This window comes from Equus asinus, chromosome 10 (genome assembly GCF_041296235.1).
Source record: "Equus asinus isolate D_3611 breed Donkey chromosome 10, EquAss-T2T_v2, whole genome shotgun sequence".
Classification (NCBI taxonomy): domain Eukaryota; kingdom Metazoa; phylum Chordata; class Mammalia; order Perissodactyla; family Equidae; genus Equus; species Equus asinus.
In genome coordinates, this window is record NC_091799.1 from 11,772,157 (window position 1) to 11,788,041 (window position 15,885).

At 60.9% G+C, this 15,885-nt stretch overlaps 2 protein-coding genes across 2 annotated transcripts; both read right to left on the reverse strand.

The window, feature by feature from the left end:
* Positions 1-1,167: 1,167 nt before the first annotated feature.
* LOC106845519 (epididymal-specific lipocalin-10-like) lies at positions 1,168-4,347 on the reverse strand. The gene is made up of 6 exons (XM_014863749.3): positions 4,261-4,347; positions 3,527-3,666; positions 3,108-3,178; positions 2,658-2,765; positions 1,634-1,732; positions 1,168-1,196 (listed from the first exon to the last, which is right to left on the reverse strand). The coding sequence occupies exons 1-6, from the start codon at positions 4,345-4,347 to the stop codon at positions 1,168-1,170; spliced, it is 534 nt and encodes a 177-aa protein (XP_014719235.3).
* Positions 4,348-8,782: 4,435 nt separating this feature from the next.
* LCN1 (lipocalin 1) lies at positions 8,783-15,111 on the reverse strand. Its single transcript, XM_070519937.1, has 6 exons — positions 14,685-15,111; positions 14,189-14,319; positions 13,595-13,665; positions 12,951-13,061; positions 12,064-12,165; positions 8,783-8,931 (listed from the first exon to the last, which is right to left on the reverse strand). The coding sequence occupies exons 1-6, from the start codon at positions 14,772-14,774 to the stop codon at positions 8,783-8,785; spliced, it is 654 nt and encodes a 217-aa protein (XP_070376038.1). The 5' UTR covers positions 14,775-15,111.
* Positions 15,112-15,885: the final 774 nt, after the last annotated feature.

Below are 15,885 nucleotides of genomic sequence, written 5' to 3' on the forward strand. Positions count from 1 at the left end.
GAGAGCTAAGTGACCTTGTGTTGCTTTATGGCTCAGAGGCTTTGGGGTTGTCTGTTACACGGTAGTGGCTGACTGATTCCATCCTGTTATTTTCTCCTTAGATGATCTCATCCGTGCTGTGACGTCCATTACCAAATACAGATCAGGGACTCCAGAGTGTCTCTCTGCCACCTAGATCCCCGCTCTGAACTCCAGCTTCTACAAGACACTCCAACAGGGGGCCCTGGAGCTCCTCCAACCTCAGCCCCAGCCCTGCTCTTCTGGGGTTCCCTCTCCTGGGACTGAACCACCTCTCTTGCCTGCCTTTCCCACCATGATGTCGCCCTTCCGAATGGCCCCTGAGTCCACGTGCTTCCCTCCGTCTCCAGCATGGCCCCCAAGTCCACGCACCTCCCTCCGTCTACAGCACTCTGGGGTTCAAAGGTAGTTTCCTCTTCCGGGGATGCCCTGCTCCCCCAGCCCCACCATAACTTACTTAACTCCCCCCGCTCTCCCTTTCTTAGCTCAAATGCCGCTTCCTCCAAGAAGCTCTCCCTGACCCCTCATCCCTCACCTGGAGAGAGTCAGCCCTGCCCTTGTTCTGCACTTGTCGCCTCCAGATCTGTTTCTCTGAGTCTGTCCTCGTGTGCCTGGGTGTCTGCACGGCGTCCGCCTCTCCTGATAAGGCATCGGTTCTGCGGGAACTGTGCAGATTTGCTCCCTGCTCTCCCCCAGCAGCCAGCACCATGCCTGGCACGTGATAGGTGCTTGGAAATGTTTGGTCAAGAAGTGAACGGCTTCCTGAGGAAGTGTAGGATGTCAAGGACACAGAGAACAGTGGCATAGACTCTACAGAGAAGGCACATGGCAAGGATGACACTGGACCAGACCGTGGGCTATTTCACAGCAGATGGGGGACAGCAGCATCTTTCTGCCATGTGGTCTGGAGGACACAGGAAGAAGGGGTCTGGCTTGGCATCTCCTTGCCCAGTCAGCTCGATGATCATGAAAGATTCCCTTTTGGGCTAGAGCCGTGGCCCTGAGTTCCACACCTTCAATGTCCTGGGATCACCAAATGCTTCTCAACAAGCAGCTGGGTATGAGACCTGCAACCTGGAACAACACTCCAGGGGTCTAGGGGGACCGCAAGTCAAACCCCGAAGGAAAGAGTAGGCGGGCGGCTCCCTCTCACGGCAGGATGGTGTGCGCACAGGAGGCTGTGGGAGAGGAAAGAGGCGATGAGCGGGCTGGGGCCGCTCTCAGGGAGCCCACCTCTGCCCGTGACACGTGCTGGCTCGCCCTCGTTTCATAAATGCTAGTCTTGGGCACCGCAGAGGGCAGAGCCACGCAGCCCCTGGTCCTCTAGCCACAGCCTCAGAGACCCGATCAGACAGAGCATCTGTGCCCCGGGCACCGCCTCTCGCTCCCTGTGCAGGGCCTGCAGGGGTGACAAGCTGATGCTGGTAGAGGACCAGGAGGCAGGCATGGGGACGCACATGCAGGCGTGCCTTCACAGTTGGCTTCAGATCTTTAAAAATGTGGCACTGTCGTCCTCTCATCTCTCCTTCCCCATGTGAGTCAGCTCTCTAGTGGGATGGGCAGGTGGGGCCAGGACGCTGTTGTCCTGGACCCAGAGCCTTGCAACTGTATTTACCGTCTTTCGGGAGAATGGTCGCACTCTTTGAGAGCTCCAACATCTCACACGTGTCTACGAATTTTTTCATACTTGGGAAGCTGGATGTGGTCTGTCTGCCTGCGGTTGGAAAGCAGAGTCACGTCAGAGTTTCCAGGTCCGGCCATTTGGGGCTGCACCGGACCCCCACAGCCCACAGCCTCAGGGGGCATTTCCCACTTTCTCCAACTGGGCTGCTCATCCCACCCACTGGGGTGCCTGGAAGTGGGGTCATGCCCCTCCCCGACCCCGGTCACTTCCACACCACCCAGCCCGCCCCCAGGCAAAACATCCTCAGGGCTCCACATCCAGCCTTTGCTGTCACCACTGCCTCTCCTCCCCTCCTCCCACTGTCAGCCTGTGGGGGGCGGCTACTTTTGCTTTCTGACCACCCCCTTTGCAGTGGCCAGTGGCCTCCCCAACTCACCATGCTGTGGCCACCTCCAAGACTTGCCTGTGTGGTCTCGATGTCCAGGGCCCCAAGCTCTGTCCACCCACCTCAACCCAGCCCCACGTTACCCCTGCTGCAGCCTGGGCTGTGACTGACCCTTGTGGACTGCATGTTGAAGCCCTGTGTGATGGGGTCAGGAGGGGGGGGCCTTGGGAGGTGATTAGGGTCAGACGGGGTCGTCGGGGTCGTGAGTGTGGCATCCTTGTGATGAGACTGGTGCCCCTGGGGGAAGAAGGAGACCAGAACTCTCTCCCCTCACGCGAGCACAGCGAGAAGGCGGCCGTCTGCAAAGCAGAAGGAGGGTCCCCACCAGGCCCGCAGCGTGCTGGACCCTGAGCTGCTAGACCACGTGTCTGTGTGGAAGCACCCGGTCTGTGCTGGTCTGTGGTGGCACCGAGCTGCCTGGGCAGAGGCCTCCCTCTTGCCAATGTCCTCACCTCTGAGCTCCACCCTCCTCGGTCCCCCTCTGTCCCCCTCGGTGCCCCTCCCTGCCCGCACCCTCCGCACTTGCTGCCCAGGAGGCCCAGGCCGGGGGCTGGGGGCGGCCGGACTCACTGAAGAGCAGCAGGGTCTTGGAGGAGCGGCCGGCCCGGCCCAGGCGCAGGTGCACGAGGCCGGAGCTGTAGTCGGTGCACAGCACGCGGAAGCCCTCCACACCCTTCACTGCAGGGGCACAGGGCACAGAGCCGCTGCTTGCGCCTGGACCACCCGCCCACGCACTGGCCGCCAAGTTGGGGTCTGGAAGGGGTCCCAGAGCCACCTGATCCCTCTCTCCAGGCCCAGCCTGGGCGCACGCGCGCCATGTGGCTCTGGGAAGGCGAGGCCTGGGGACCACGGCCAGCCTGGCCACCCTGTGCTTGGGTGTCTGTCCTTCCTACCCACGTTCTCGGGGGCAGAGGGGCAGCTGGGGGCAGTCGGTCAGGGGCATCACGTCCAGTATCTCGGTGGCCTTAGCCAGGACTCTCCCACCCCAGGTCTTCCTTCGGGCCTGGCCATCAGACGTACGGGTGTTCCTGAACACGGCCTTCTTCCTGTCTTTCCGCAGAAGTAACGTGTGCGACTGGCACCCCTGCGACCTGCGGGGCAGGGGGTGCTGTGAGCTCGCGGCCAGCGAGCCCCTTCTTGGCTCAGTTGTTCTGGAATTTTCCAATTTGGACCAGGGTTGGCGGGGTCCCACGGCATCTGGGAAACGCTCCAAACAACCCCGCCTGCCGAGTGCCCGTGGTTGCAGAGGCCTCTCCCAGGCAGCCTTCTCGACTTTAGGGGCAGGAAGTGATGGGGGTCTGGCTGTGGGGATCCCTGTGGGATTTCCAGACCCACCACGGGTCTGGCTGACCCTCACCTGGGGAAGGGGAGACGCCCTGGGCTCTTTGCAGCCGGGGGTCTGCGAAGGGCGTGCCAGGACCCCGCCCTCGCGCACTCACCAGTTGAAGGCGAGGACCATCTTCAGCTGGCCCGTTTTGTGAACCCTCACCATGCACGCCCCCAGCTTCCTCTTGTCTCTGCTCGGCAAGAATCCTGGGGCATTAGAGGCGATGGCAAGAATGTACCAGAACCCTGCAAACTGCAGAGAGGGAGGGGGAAGCACAGAGGTTAGTTCCCAGCCAGGACCCCAGAACTCACGGGACAAGTGACACTTGCCTGAGGCCCAGCCCGCCTCCAGAGTCCACGGCTGCCCACCCCAGGCCGTGGAGGGCAGGTGCCCAGCTGGTCCGGCCCGAGGCAGCACAGGGCTGGGCTGTGGGCATCGCGTGGGAGCTGGCTTCTCGCGTGGTCCTCCTGGGGGCCCGCCCTTCCAGCTCGCCCCTGCACCCTGCCCACTGACTGTTCCTGCCGCAAACCCACGCTCCCACAGTCTTCTCAGCCTGCGCCCACAGCCGACCCCACCGGAACCTTCCACCCAGCCAGTGGTCTCGTTATTCCAGAACATGCTCTGCTGGTTCCACCTCCCCTCTGCCCACCTGGTATCTCCAGGCGACCTCAGGCCACACCTGTCTGGGGCCCTCCACTCTGCCCACTCGTTGGGGCTCTTGGGCCATGGAGCCCATGAACCTCCTATTAGCCTCAGGGTGCTGCCCGCTCTGTCCGGATGGCCCTTTGAAGATTTCTTCTGGGTGCCCGGGCGCCTGGCCCCGGGGACTGGGATCCCGTGACTTACCTTGTTCCAGTTGAGGTTGTGGACCTCCCTGGGGATCTGCTCCTGCGGCTGGGACCCCACAGCCAGCACCAGTGCCAGGGCCAGCATGGGCAGCAACCGCCCCGGCCCCATCCTCACCCTCCTCCCTCAGCTGCCCTGATGCTGCCTTTAAATCTCCCTGCCCACCTGGCCCAGCCGTGGCATCGGGCCAACCCGGAGTCTCGGGCCAGCCTGGGGTGGGCCGACAGGGAGGGAGGGGGCTTTGGGCCCTCCCCTCCCCAGACACAGAGGGCCGGCCCGGGCACTCAGCCCTCGGGGCAGCACAGCCGCCAGTGGGCACTGCCTGTCTGGGAGGCCCCTGAAGACAGAGCCTCTGTGCCCATTAAACGCTCACCCCTTCCCCTCCCCCAGTCCCTGGCACCATCATGCTCCCGAGGTCACTCCCTTGGGCTTGGGGTCACCAAATGTCTCTTGGAGCTGTCACACCCCTGGGCCTCCTGTTCTAACCCCCCCCCCCCCCAGGAGAGAGGCACATAGCGCAAGTTGACAAGAGAAAAAAACAGAAGTGTAAAAACAGCAAAGATGAAAGTCAACGACCATGCAGGCAGAGGACGTGATTGGATATGTAGAAAGCCTGAGAAAATAGACTAAAAACCAACTGTGAACAATAGAAATCCAATCAGTTATAAGGATATCAACAAATTATTAAGAGAAACATTATCTTTCATACATATGAGACCAACAAACAGTTACAAGTTATAATGAAAGTCAAGGCCTTGTTTGAAATGGCAAGAAAGATCGAGAGAAAGAAACCAGCTCCGGAGAGACCAGTGGAGACACACACACGGGAGCAGGAAGAAATGACAGCGAGGATGGAAATGGAAGGGAAGCAAAGTCAGAGGGAGAGTGGAGGGAAGAAGGGGGTTTGGAGACATCCCGGGGCTTCCTCTCCAAGCTGGGAATCGGCTCTCGGGCGGGCGGCAGCTGGGCCCTCAACAGGTAAGGCCTGGAGCCCAGAGCAGGGCAGGAGTCGGGCAGGAGCCAGGCAGGAGGGGTCCACTGCAGCTTCTTGGAGGGAGAAGGGCTCCCAGGGGCCCCCAGGCCCTGCATGGAAGGGCAGTGCCACACCCTGTGAGATGCCGCAAGATGCTGCTGGTCGGCCAGCGCTGGACCAGCTCCAGACGGGGGCACACAGTCGGGAACCTTCTAGCCTGAGGCCAGGAGGACTGTAGCCTTTGCCCCATGGAGGTTGGGGACAGACAGGTTTCCTCCAGGAATCTTGGCAGGAGACTAGCAAAACGTCCCCAGAGCCAGGGGCTGCCCGACCTACAACACTCACGGGTTGCCTGCAGGTGGACGAGCCTGGACTGGGCCCCAGGACGGGGTGCAGGGCCCAGACAGCAAGGATCCACAGAGCTCTGACAGCGGGCGGCTCTCCAGGATGAACAAGGTGCAGGAGGCGACAGAGGATGCCATGGACTCAAGACGACAAAATGTCCCTTGAAGAGACGGTCACAGGACAAAATGAGACTGTGGAGTGACAGCACACGGTTTACACATGGAGAAACTAGGGAGACAAGGTCGAGGAGAGAGAGAGAGCCCCCAGAGGAAAGAAGAAGGCGGAGAGAAGAGATCTCAGGGCCCAGAGCTGAGCAGGAGGCCGCGGGTGACAAGAAAGGGCCTGGGGGACGCTGAGGGGTCCTTGCGTGTGGCTGTTAGACATCCCAGAGGAGACGGGAGACTGTACAATCTCCCCAGGCTGCAGAAATCTCACAGGCGTTGGGGAGCGCAGGTTGAAAACGCTCAACATGCTGTAAGGCATGAGAGAAGACCCGGGCTGGGCACGTCCTGGGAAGCTTTTGGGCTCCAAGAACAGAGGATGTTTAGAAACTACTGGAAAGGAAGAATAGAGCATCTGTAGACTTTCCAGAGAAGAGGAGCGGCCCCCAGGAGCCCTGCAGCGCCCAGGATGCAGGAGGGGCATCCCGGGACACGCGGACACCGTGGAGGAGGAGAGCCGGCAGCTCTCACTGCCCCAGCGCGTCGTGGCGGAGGCCGGTGGCCGGGAGGCCTGCGACACATGGGGCTCAACCTTAGGGAGAGTCACAAAGCAAAGGGGCAATTAGGCAGCAAAAGACACCTCCTCCAGGGGCATTGAGGCAGGTAAACGCACCCACCCCACGCCCCCGCGTCTCTCTGTGTCACTCCCTAGTGGTTTTCTATTAAGGACTCATGGCTCCCCGGGTCATCCACTTCATTTACCCACAACCCAGTATACTGTGTGTCAATTTCTCCATGTGGTGGGCTGAATGGCAGTGCCCAAGACGTCCACACCCCAATCCCCAGAGCCATGTGCTACCTCACATGGGACAAGGAACTTTGCTGATGTGAGGAAGGTAAGGATCTGGAGATGGGAGGTCATCCTGGATTATCCGGGTGGACCCCATGCCACCACAGGATCCTTAAAAGAGGGAGGCGGGAGAAATAGAGAAAGACAGAAGAGACAGACAGAGAGAAGAGGAGGGGGCGGAGAAAGTACAAGAAGAAGGAGAAGGGGGTTCTAAGGACATGGGTGGAGGTCCAGGGAGGAGAGAAGATGCTACAAGGCCAGCTGTGAAGGTGGAGGAAGGGGCCACGAGTCAAGGAGTGCAGAGGCTTCTAGAAGCTGGAAAAGCCCAGGAAATGGACTCTCCCGGAGCCTCCAAATGGAACCCCCTGTGGACACTTTCGCTTTAGCCCCATGAGACTGATTTTGGACTTCCGACCTCCAGATCTACAAGGTAAGAAGTGTGCGCTGCTTCGAGCCCAGAGTTTGCAGTCATGGGAACTCACCCACCGTAGCGCTGACGCTCCCTGGGCGCAGGGACTGGTCACCTGGGCTCACGGCCGGAACTCCAGTGCGCGGTCAAGTCCTTCGGTGTGCTACGCTGTCCTTCAACAATTCTGGGATGCACGGAGTCGTTGAGTCTCTTCAGCTCTCAGATTATGGATCTTCCAGGAGGATGGACACTCTGCCTCAAACAGGATCACTCTGAGGGCTCCGGGCGGTGTGAGGCCTCAGGGTCCAGGGCTCAAGAGGCTTGGTCCACCTTGGTTGGGTCCCTCCCTCCGGCCTGGCCGGGGTTTGGGACCCAGGCCCCACTTCCCTCTCTGACGCGCTGCCCCACAGCTCTCTTCCTCTCGCCTGTCCCTGGGCCTCAAACAGCTTCAATCCCCTTGGCAGCTTCAGCCCGAGCCCCTCTGAGGCCCCTCTGAGGTCATTCTCCTCTCACACGGGCAGGGTCAGGCACAGATGTGAGCCCTGCCAACATCCAGACGGTTCACGGCTGTGCGTCCCTGGGCGTCTGGCTCTGCTGGGTGCGGACCCTACACAGAGAATGGGGACATTTATGTGATCTCAGGTGAAGAGGTCACCTCGACCACCCCTGCCCAAGCCGCCAAACCTCCCCAAACAGAGTCACCCCCTCTTCCCTCCTCCCTTGCCCGAGGGCACCTGACTTGCCGTCTTGGAGATCCTCCATGAGGAGCTACGTGGGACTCGATTCTGAAGATGCTACCCCAGGAGAGCTGCGTGCTCACTCTGGGTGGAGCTGAATTTGTCAGTGCGTGTGTGCGTACCAGAAATTCTGGATTTCACAGGCGGCCTGGGCAGCCGGCAGCAGCTCCCGCAGGCTGAGAGCTGCCTCATGGTCACACTCAGAGGTCGAGTTGCCAGAACTGCTTTTAGCATAAAATGGAGAAAGTATCCTGCATTGACCAGAGAGTCAGGAGGGAGGAAGCATGCAGCCATCTGAACACAGTTTAATACAAAGAATTGATAATTGGTTACATGGGGGTGGGTACGAAAGGTGAAGAGAGCTGCCCAGGGTACAGAAGCAGCAGGTGTCGGAGTGCCCTCCCCCAGGCAGAGGCCGAGCACCCCGTGTAGGAACAAAGGCAGACGGGATTCAGACCTTGCAAGAGGGGGTGACCATGGCCCCTGGAAGGCAGAGAGGTTACCATGGTTGGGTGGTGGGTAAGGGAGCCCATGGAACTCACTGGAAAGCCGCCAATGGGGATGCTGCTGAACTCACTGGGTGAACGCCCCTAGGTGTCCTGTTTGCCAGCCCAGCATCACAGGAGAAAGAAGAAGGAAGAAGAAGAAGAAGAAGGAAGAAGACGAAGGCGGACACCCTGGAACCTGGAAGGGGCCCCTCCTGCGCAGTGCTCTCCTGCCCCCTCCACTGATGAGCCTGACACAGGCGGCTGTGGAGGAGAAGCATCCGCAGGCTGCGGCCGCGGCATCACCTGCAGAACCAGGAATGTGCATTGGGACCGACGGGCATCATCCACACGTGGGCAGAATCAGACGGCGAGTGACAGCACGTGGGGGCGCAGGCATCGTGTGCAACCTGCATGCTCACGCGGCTTCCCCGATTGTCGACTTCTCATCCTTATTATTTCCCTTCTCCTACGTTGGGCGTAAGTTGCTTTTTTTCTCTTAGGGTTAAGGCTTTGCCCGTTGACTTAAGCACGTCTTTTTTTCTAACAGAACCATTTAAAGCTATGAGATTTCCATCCCTGTGGCTTTGGGTTCCGTGAGATTCGAGCTCTGGGTCCCCGCGAGGGGAGGCACTTCCACCAGCAGCCACGGCACGCGCTCCACCAGACCTGCCACGGTGGCCTCCACCAGGTCGTTGTTGGCTCCTCGTGCTGGTGGACCAGCAGGTACAGAAAGGAGTTGCTTCCTATCAGCCAGCTGATTGGCCCTGATTATTGTGAGCTTCTCGAGTTGCTGCCACTTCATAGAGGCAGAGGGGAGCAAGCCTGGAAATCGGGGGCTCACTGGAGCGCCTGCGGTGCTCCCACGCCCAGGGACCACGACGAAGCAACTGGAGGGGCCCTAGTCCAGGAAGAGCTCAGAACCAGGGCCTTGGACCCCCAGAGGTGAGTGTACGGATCAACCCCACCCCCCTGGCAAGCAACCTCAAGAGTGAAGGGGACCCAGACATGGGACAGATGCCAACGACATCTCAGAAGCCATCGCAGAGCAGGGGCTGCCGCTTCTCCTGCTCATCTTCACACCAAAGACCTTTTCCCCTCTGAAAGAGCTGTGATGGCCACATCTGTGATGCTTCATGATAGGGGCTTGGGGCTGAGTGTGTCTGAGCAGTGTAAAGGTCGGGGGAGGCAGTAATGTGAGGGCCCCACCCTGTCCCCCAGGCTCATCCTTGCTGTGCACAGGCAGCTCCCTACTGCGAGGCCCTGTGACTCCTCGCTTGGTGGCCTTCTCTGGGTGCAGGTGCACGCTCAGGCCAGCACAGTGCAGACCAGATTGCTGGCTGGTCACGTCCCTGGGTCAGCCCTCAGCCAACCACAGCCCAGACTGACAAGTAGAACGATCTGAGTGCTCCGCGCGGGGTCGGACTCTGGGGAGCCCCACCTAGGACCCCACGTTCTGTTTCCTCTTCATCGTGACTCTGCACAAAGCTGGGTGAGATTCCCCAGATCAGCAGTGACACGCAACTCCACGAGCAGATGGAAGAATTTGGTGACTTGGGCCATTTCTTATCTGAAGCAAGCCCTCTTCTTGGGATTGTAAAGTGCAGGTCCTTTACTAAACGGCAGCAAGTTCCACTTCCCTTCATGGCCAGGCAGCTAGCACCTGTCCGAGCCTCCCCCAGGTAGCACTGTTACCTCTGCCCAGACCACGAAAACAGCCCTCTGAAGGGGACCAGCGGCAAACATGCTGTCGGTCAGTCAACACCCCGAGGAAGGTAATGGCACTTGGTGGGCTTCTCACGCTCATAGCTTTTGTCTTGAAGGCAGGCCCCTGTCTCCACCAGGAGGAGCAGATAAGCCTCTGGTAGAAACCCTGTGATCTTGCTGCCTTCAAGAACCAGAGGACAGAGTCCTGGGTAAGTAGAGCTGCAGGAAAGTGAAGGAGGAAATCCTGGAAAGCAGAGAGCCGGAGAGGGAGAGCCCCAAGTTCTGTGCATAAGCTGCCCCCATCTCAGGCTAACCCCTCAATCACGGGCGCACAGGGCAGGCCCCAGGGAGCCCAGCTAAGGCTGGAAGAGCCGAACCGAGATGTGAGCTGAACTGCCACCAGTGCAGGGGAAGCAGAGCTGGCAGTTTGAGCTCAAGTGTCACAGGTCCTTGACCCTGACCACACGACCACCAGAACCTGGCTTCGTGGGCGTCAGGCCTGCAGAAAGCCCCCAGAGGACCCTCGGCAGAGTGGCAGCACCCAACCCTCCGCCTGGACCCTCATGCCCATTGGACTGCACCACCCACCACAGAGAACGAGGATGCTGCTGGGTCCTCCCGCCCTGCCCGCCCCAGCTTGCCTACATCCTCCTCGTTCCCAGCCCACCCGACGGACCCACAGACAGGCAGAGGCACCGGGAACTGCTGAAGCTCTTTATGCGTAACCAGGACGGGGATGCAGGGCTGGGGAGGAGGGGGTGGGGTGCAGGAGGGGTGGCAGGAGGTGACCCAGGCCCCCTGGTCAGGGGCTCCTTCTGTGTCTTGCAGGACGGAGGGTCCTGGTGGTGCCGCCTCAGGGCTGCTGTGGAGCCACGGTGCCCCCCGTCCTGGAGAGGGGGGAGGGTCAGTGAGACCAGGACGGGGGAGGCCTGGAGGGGCTGCCGTGTGGGAGCAGGTGCCGAGGTCTGGGGGTGCCGTGTGGGGGCAGGTGCTGGGTTCTGGGGCTGCCGTGGGGGCAGGAGCCAGGGTCTGGCGGCTGCCGTGTGGGAGCAGGTGCCGAGGTCTCGGGGTGCCATGTGGGGGCAAATGCTGGGCTCTGGGGGCTGCCGTGTGTGGGCAGGTGCCGAGGTTTCGGGGTGCCATGTGTGGGCAGGTGCTGAGTTCTGGGGCCACCATGTCGGGGGAGGTGCTGGGTTCTGGGGCCGCCGTGGGGGCAGGCGCCGGGTTCTGGGGGCTGCAGTGTGGGGGTGGGTGCTGAGTTCTGGGGCCACCATGTTGGGGGAGGTGCTGGGTTCTGGGGCTGCCGTGGGGGCAGGCGCCGGGTTCTGGGGGCTGCAGTGTGGGGGTAGGTGCTGTGTCCTCAGGCTCTGGCCGCTGGATCTGAGGACCTCGAGGGGACCATCCTGTAGGTTGCCCACAGCATCCATGTTCTCGTATGAAAGTGTGTCGGGGCCACTTCCAGCCAACAGGAGGGCAAAGAGGGAACGGGGTTGCTCTCTGGGCTCTGGCTCTGCCCACCCCTGGGCAGTGACCTTGGGTAAGTCACTGAAACTCCAGTTTCCAAAAGGACATGCAGTTGGTGAGGACCCCAGGAGGTCTGAAGTACCCCGCTCATGGGTGCCGTATTTCTGAATCTTTTAAGCAGCTCATTGGGTAAACAAAGTCACGATGACTACTCAGGGGTGAGGAGGGATGTCACCCCTGCAGGCAGGCACACCGCGGTGTCAGGAGCTAGACAGTCTCCCCCAGCACCCCAGCCCCTGGAGCGCTCACTCCAGAGGGATTTCCTGACTGCCGGGCACTGCTTTGCGAGACCGAATCTGCAGGCGAGGCTCAGGGGCCCAGGTGACTCCAGGAGCAGGCTCTCCACCCGCCTGGCCGAGAGGGTCTCCTGTCCCCGTGAGAGCAGGGGTGGGAGATAGACCACACGTCCCTAATCGCTTACCCTAATCGCTTCCTGGAGAGCAGGTTTCTGCAGAAAAAAGGAGACACACACGGCTCAGGAGACCCCAGAGAATCAGTCGGGGCCGACACGTCACGTGACCCCAGGAAGGACATTTAGCGTTCTCTAAACTCGCTCTGCTGCCCGTCCCAGCGTGGGGCCCGGGCAGGATCAGGCGAGGGTGTCCTCCCTACCATGGCGCGTGAGCGTGAAGATCTTCTCCGGGTCGAACCCTTTGTCTCTCGCGAACATCTTAAAATCCTCCAGGGCCCCCTGGTTGTTCTCCGCGTCTCTTCCTGTCGGTGAAATCGGGAGACGCGAGGGTGAGGGGCAGAACGGGGGCAGGCTGGCATCTCCAGCCCAGCCTGGGGCAGAGATGGACCGGCCGCCGCGAAGCTGGGGCAGGAGACCATGCGCCCACGTCGGGGCTGGACCCCGAGGTCCCTCCGGCCGGGAGGAGGGCTCGGCTGGAAAGGGAGGACTGCGAGGTGTGAGCGCCCAGTGGGCACCGTGCGGCAGGCCTGGGAGGAACAGGGTGCTCTTCATGAGCACACCTGGGGGTCTCCTGGAGTGAGGACGACCGGCAGGACCTGCCCAGCCACAGAGGAGAGCACTTCCCCTTGGGGGCCCCTGGACCCCGTGCCGTCCCCGCTGGACTGACTTCTGCTGCGCTCCTGGCGGTGGGGAGCATGCAGGAGAGCCTCTGGGGGCCCCTTGTCTTCAGGCCGAGACAGTCCTGATGCCCCAATACCTCCTTGAGCTCCCCCCATCCAGGAATTAAACCCCAGGAGCTGGAATTTCCTTCCTGAGGTGGATGCTGCAAGGGGTGGTCCCTGTGAACGAGTGGCCCACCCAGTGACATTTGGATCCCTGTCCCCACAGTGGTCCTCTGCCCTCCTGTGTTCCCACTGCAGACACCGAGACTGGGAAACCCAGATCCTGAGCTCCAGGGATGGGAATGAGTGCTCCCTTCAGGAAAAGCAGTTGGAAGGAGCTGCCGGTGGCTTCTCCTAAGAGGAGGAGGCACGGGGAGGAGGGGGAGGGAGGAGGGTTTGCAGGCACTGGGATGCGGGACCCTCACCCACGAGCTTCGCCATCCGGATCTGCTTCCCCCGGAGCTCGCCTTCACAGTAAAGAACGTAGTGGTCCATCACGTTCGACGGCGAGATGTACACCACGCGCCTGCCCTCATCTGCGGAAGGACAGTGGCACGAGCTGAATAAGCCATGTGACCCTCCAGGAAGACCTGGAGCTCGCCCAGCGCCCAGCCTGGAGGACCCTCCAGTTTCCACATGCTCCCAGCTGCTCAGGCCGTGAGGTCTCCACCTCTTGAGGACCCAACACACCGGGAGAGCCAGAAAGAGGGTCACATCCCCAACCAACGGACCACAGAGAGGTTTCAGGGCATGGTGTTGGAGCATGGGGTGCTCAGTCCCCAACAACCAGGTGCGACTCTGCTCCTCGCCCCTGACGTGGGCAGAGCCATAACCCAGCGGGGCCCCTGGGCAGTCCAGTCCCTCCTGGGATAATGTGTCCCTCCTGGCTCTTAGTGTCAAGTGATCATATCTTCAGGGCAAACTGACCAGAGGGAGGAGAGGGTGTGCATTTAATGGGGTCAGAATGGAGCGGGGCTTCTCAGGCTAAAAGGCCTCCCCAGAAATGCGCAGGCTGCCCCCGGCTCCCCCAGTGTGTGGGGCGCCACCCGGCTGGGCCTCCAGGACTCACCGGCCGTGTATTTGCCGGGCTCATTGGTTTTCTCCAGCACCAGTTTCGTCTCCTGGCACTGACCGCTCACCCTGGAACACAGAAGCCGCGTAGTGATGCTGCCCTGGGTGTGCCCACTTTGGAAACACAGCCAGCCCCGGTAGGGCCCCCGCCTTGGAGCAGCCGCAGGGCAAAGCCCATACCGGTGGCCTGGGATCCAAAGTGGGCCTGGCGGGGGAGCACGTTTCTCCCACCTCAAGTCCAGGCACTGACTGGGCCTTCAGTCATGCGTGACAGCTCCCTGGGGCTCCCTCCAGGTGGGGGGTGGGGTGCAGCCCCCTCAATCAGCCAGCACTGCCCCTCACAGCCCACGAGGCCCATCCGCGGCCCCTCCCCTCCTCAGTGCCCTAAGTCTGGGGGTCTCTCCCCTGCACGGTGCCCCCGCATGAGGCACCCTCCATGGCGGTGCCCCCTCAAAGCTGCCAGGGCTGAGTGTTGTAGGAGGACCTGAGAAGGACACCGGCGTGGTCTGCCTGCCCCACAGATGCTGGTTCTCCTGGTGTGGGGAGGGAAGGCCGAGGGTCGTCGCCAGCTACCCAGCCGGCTGACACTCACTTCACGGTTGCTTTGGCCTCCAGGTTGCCCCCCTTCAGGACCGTGAGGATCATGGGAGTCACCAACTCAGGCTTCTCCCCGGGAATCTCCTGGTCAGCGGTCACGGCCTTCAGATACCATTTCCCTGAGACCTGGGGATGTTCCCTCCATCAGAGCTCTGGCCGACCCCACGGCCTCCCCCTCCCGCTCTGCAGCCCCAGACTCTACCTTATCCCCAGGGCTGGGGGCTTGGAGCGCTTCCCAGCCCACCACTCCACCCAGCACAAGCCCGGCACCCTCGCCAGACCCACCCAGATGCGGGCTCCCGGCCCCTGCAGGTCAGCAGGACCACCAGTGCCCTCGCTCCAAGGGGCCCTCTTGTGTCCTGGGGCCATCGGGCATAGACCCCTCTGTCTGACCGTTCCCTCAGGGCCAGGGGTTAATGCCTGATCCTAAAATGAGTGTCTCTGCCCCTCCCCACGCCGCCTCCAGCCAGCCTGCCCCATCTGAGCCTCACGTCCGGAGTCTCCTCGCCCAAGGCCAGGGGGTCCTGGGCCTGCAGGGCAGCAATGAGGCTGAGGCCGATGGTCAGGAGCAGGGTCTTCATCTCCAGGGGTCTGTGCTCACGGCCACCTGACAGGTCTCTTGCTGGGGTCGGAGAGGCTGTGCCGGCCTCTCACACAGCCACCCTTTATACCCGCTGGCCCAGGGTCCCACGGGAACTTGGCACAGACAATTGACAATCCCTTCCTGGCCATAAACCGTGGCCAATTCCGCAGTGGAGCAGATGAAATGTCATTATTGTTGGACGTTGCTGAACGGCTCTGGTTAACCACGAAGGGTCATCGAGGCAGCGCCACCATCTAGAGGGACGTATCTGCAGGCAGCATCCGGGAGGGGCAGTCGGAGTGCAGGAGTGGAGGCTTCCGTGAGCAGAGCCACCGAGGGACGTGAGCGGTGCCGGTGGCCCCCCTCCCGCCCGTCACCGCAGGCTGGGCTGACCTGCTCGCTGCCAGAGAGGATGTGGGCTGGACTTTAGAGCCATGGGCTTGGTCTCAGCTGGCCCTCCTGGGTCAGGCTACTTAACCTCAGATTCAGCATCAAGAAAGAGGGACCTACTATGTGAGCGTGACGACGGGTGTGTTTAAAGAGCATGTCTACACTCCTGACAAGATGTGCAATAAGTAGTCACTTTGACACACCCTCTCTGCTCCACGTACAGAGGAGCAGCAGATGAGAGATAAAGAATGCAAACCAGGACAGGTAGATGGAAATATGAACATATGTATACACACACACGTGCACACATATGCACACACATTCACACATGCCTACACGCAGACACATATGCACACAGACCCACGTGCACACACACACAGACACACACGTGCACACATATGCACACACATTCACACATGCCTACACGCAGACACATATGCACACAGACCCACGTGCACACACAGACACACACGTGCACACATATGCACACACATTCACACACGCCTACACGCAGACACATATGCACACAGACCCACGTGCACACACACACACACACGTGCACACATATGCACACGCATTCACACACGCCTACACGCAGACACATATGCACACAGACCCACGTGCACACACAGACACACACGTGCACACATATGCACACACATTCACACATGCCTACACGCAGACACATACGCACACAGACCCACGTGCACACACAGACA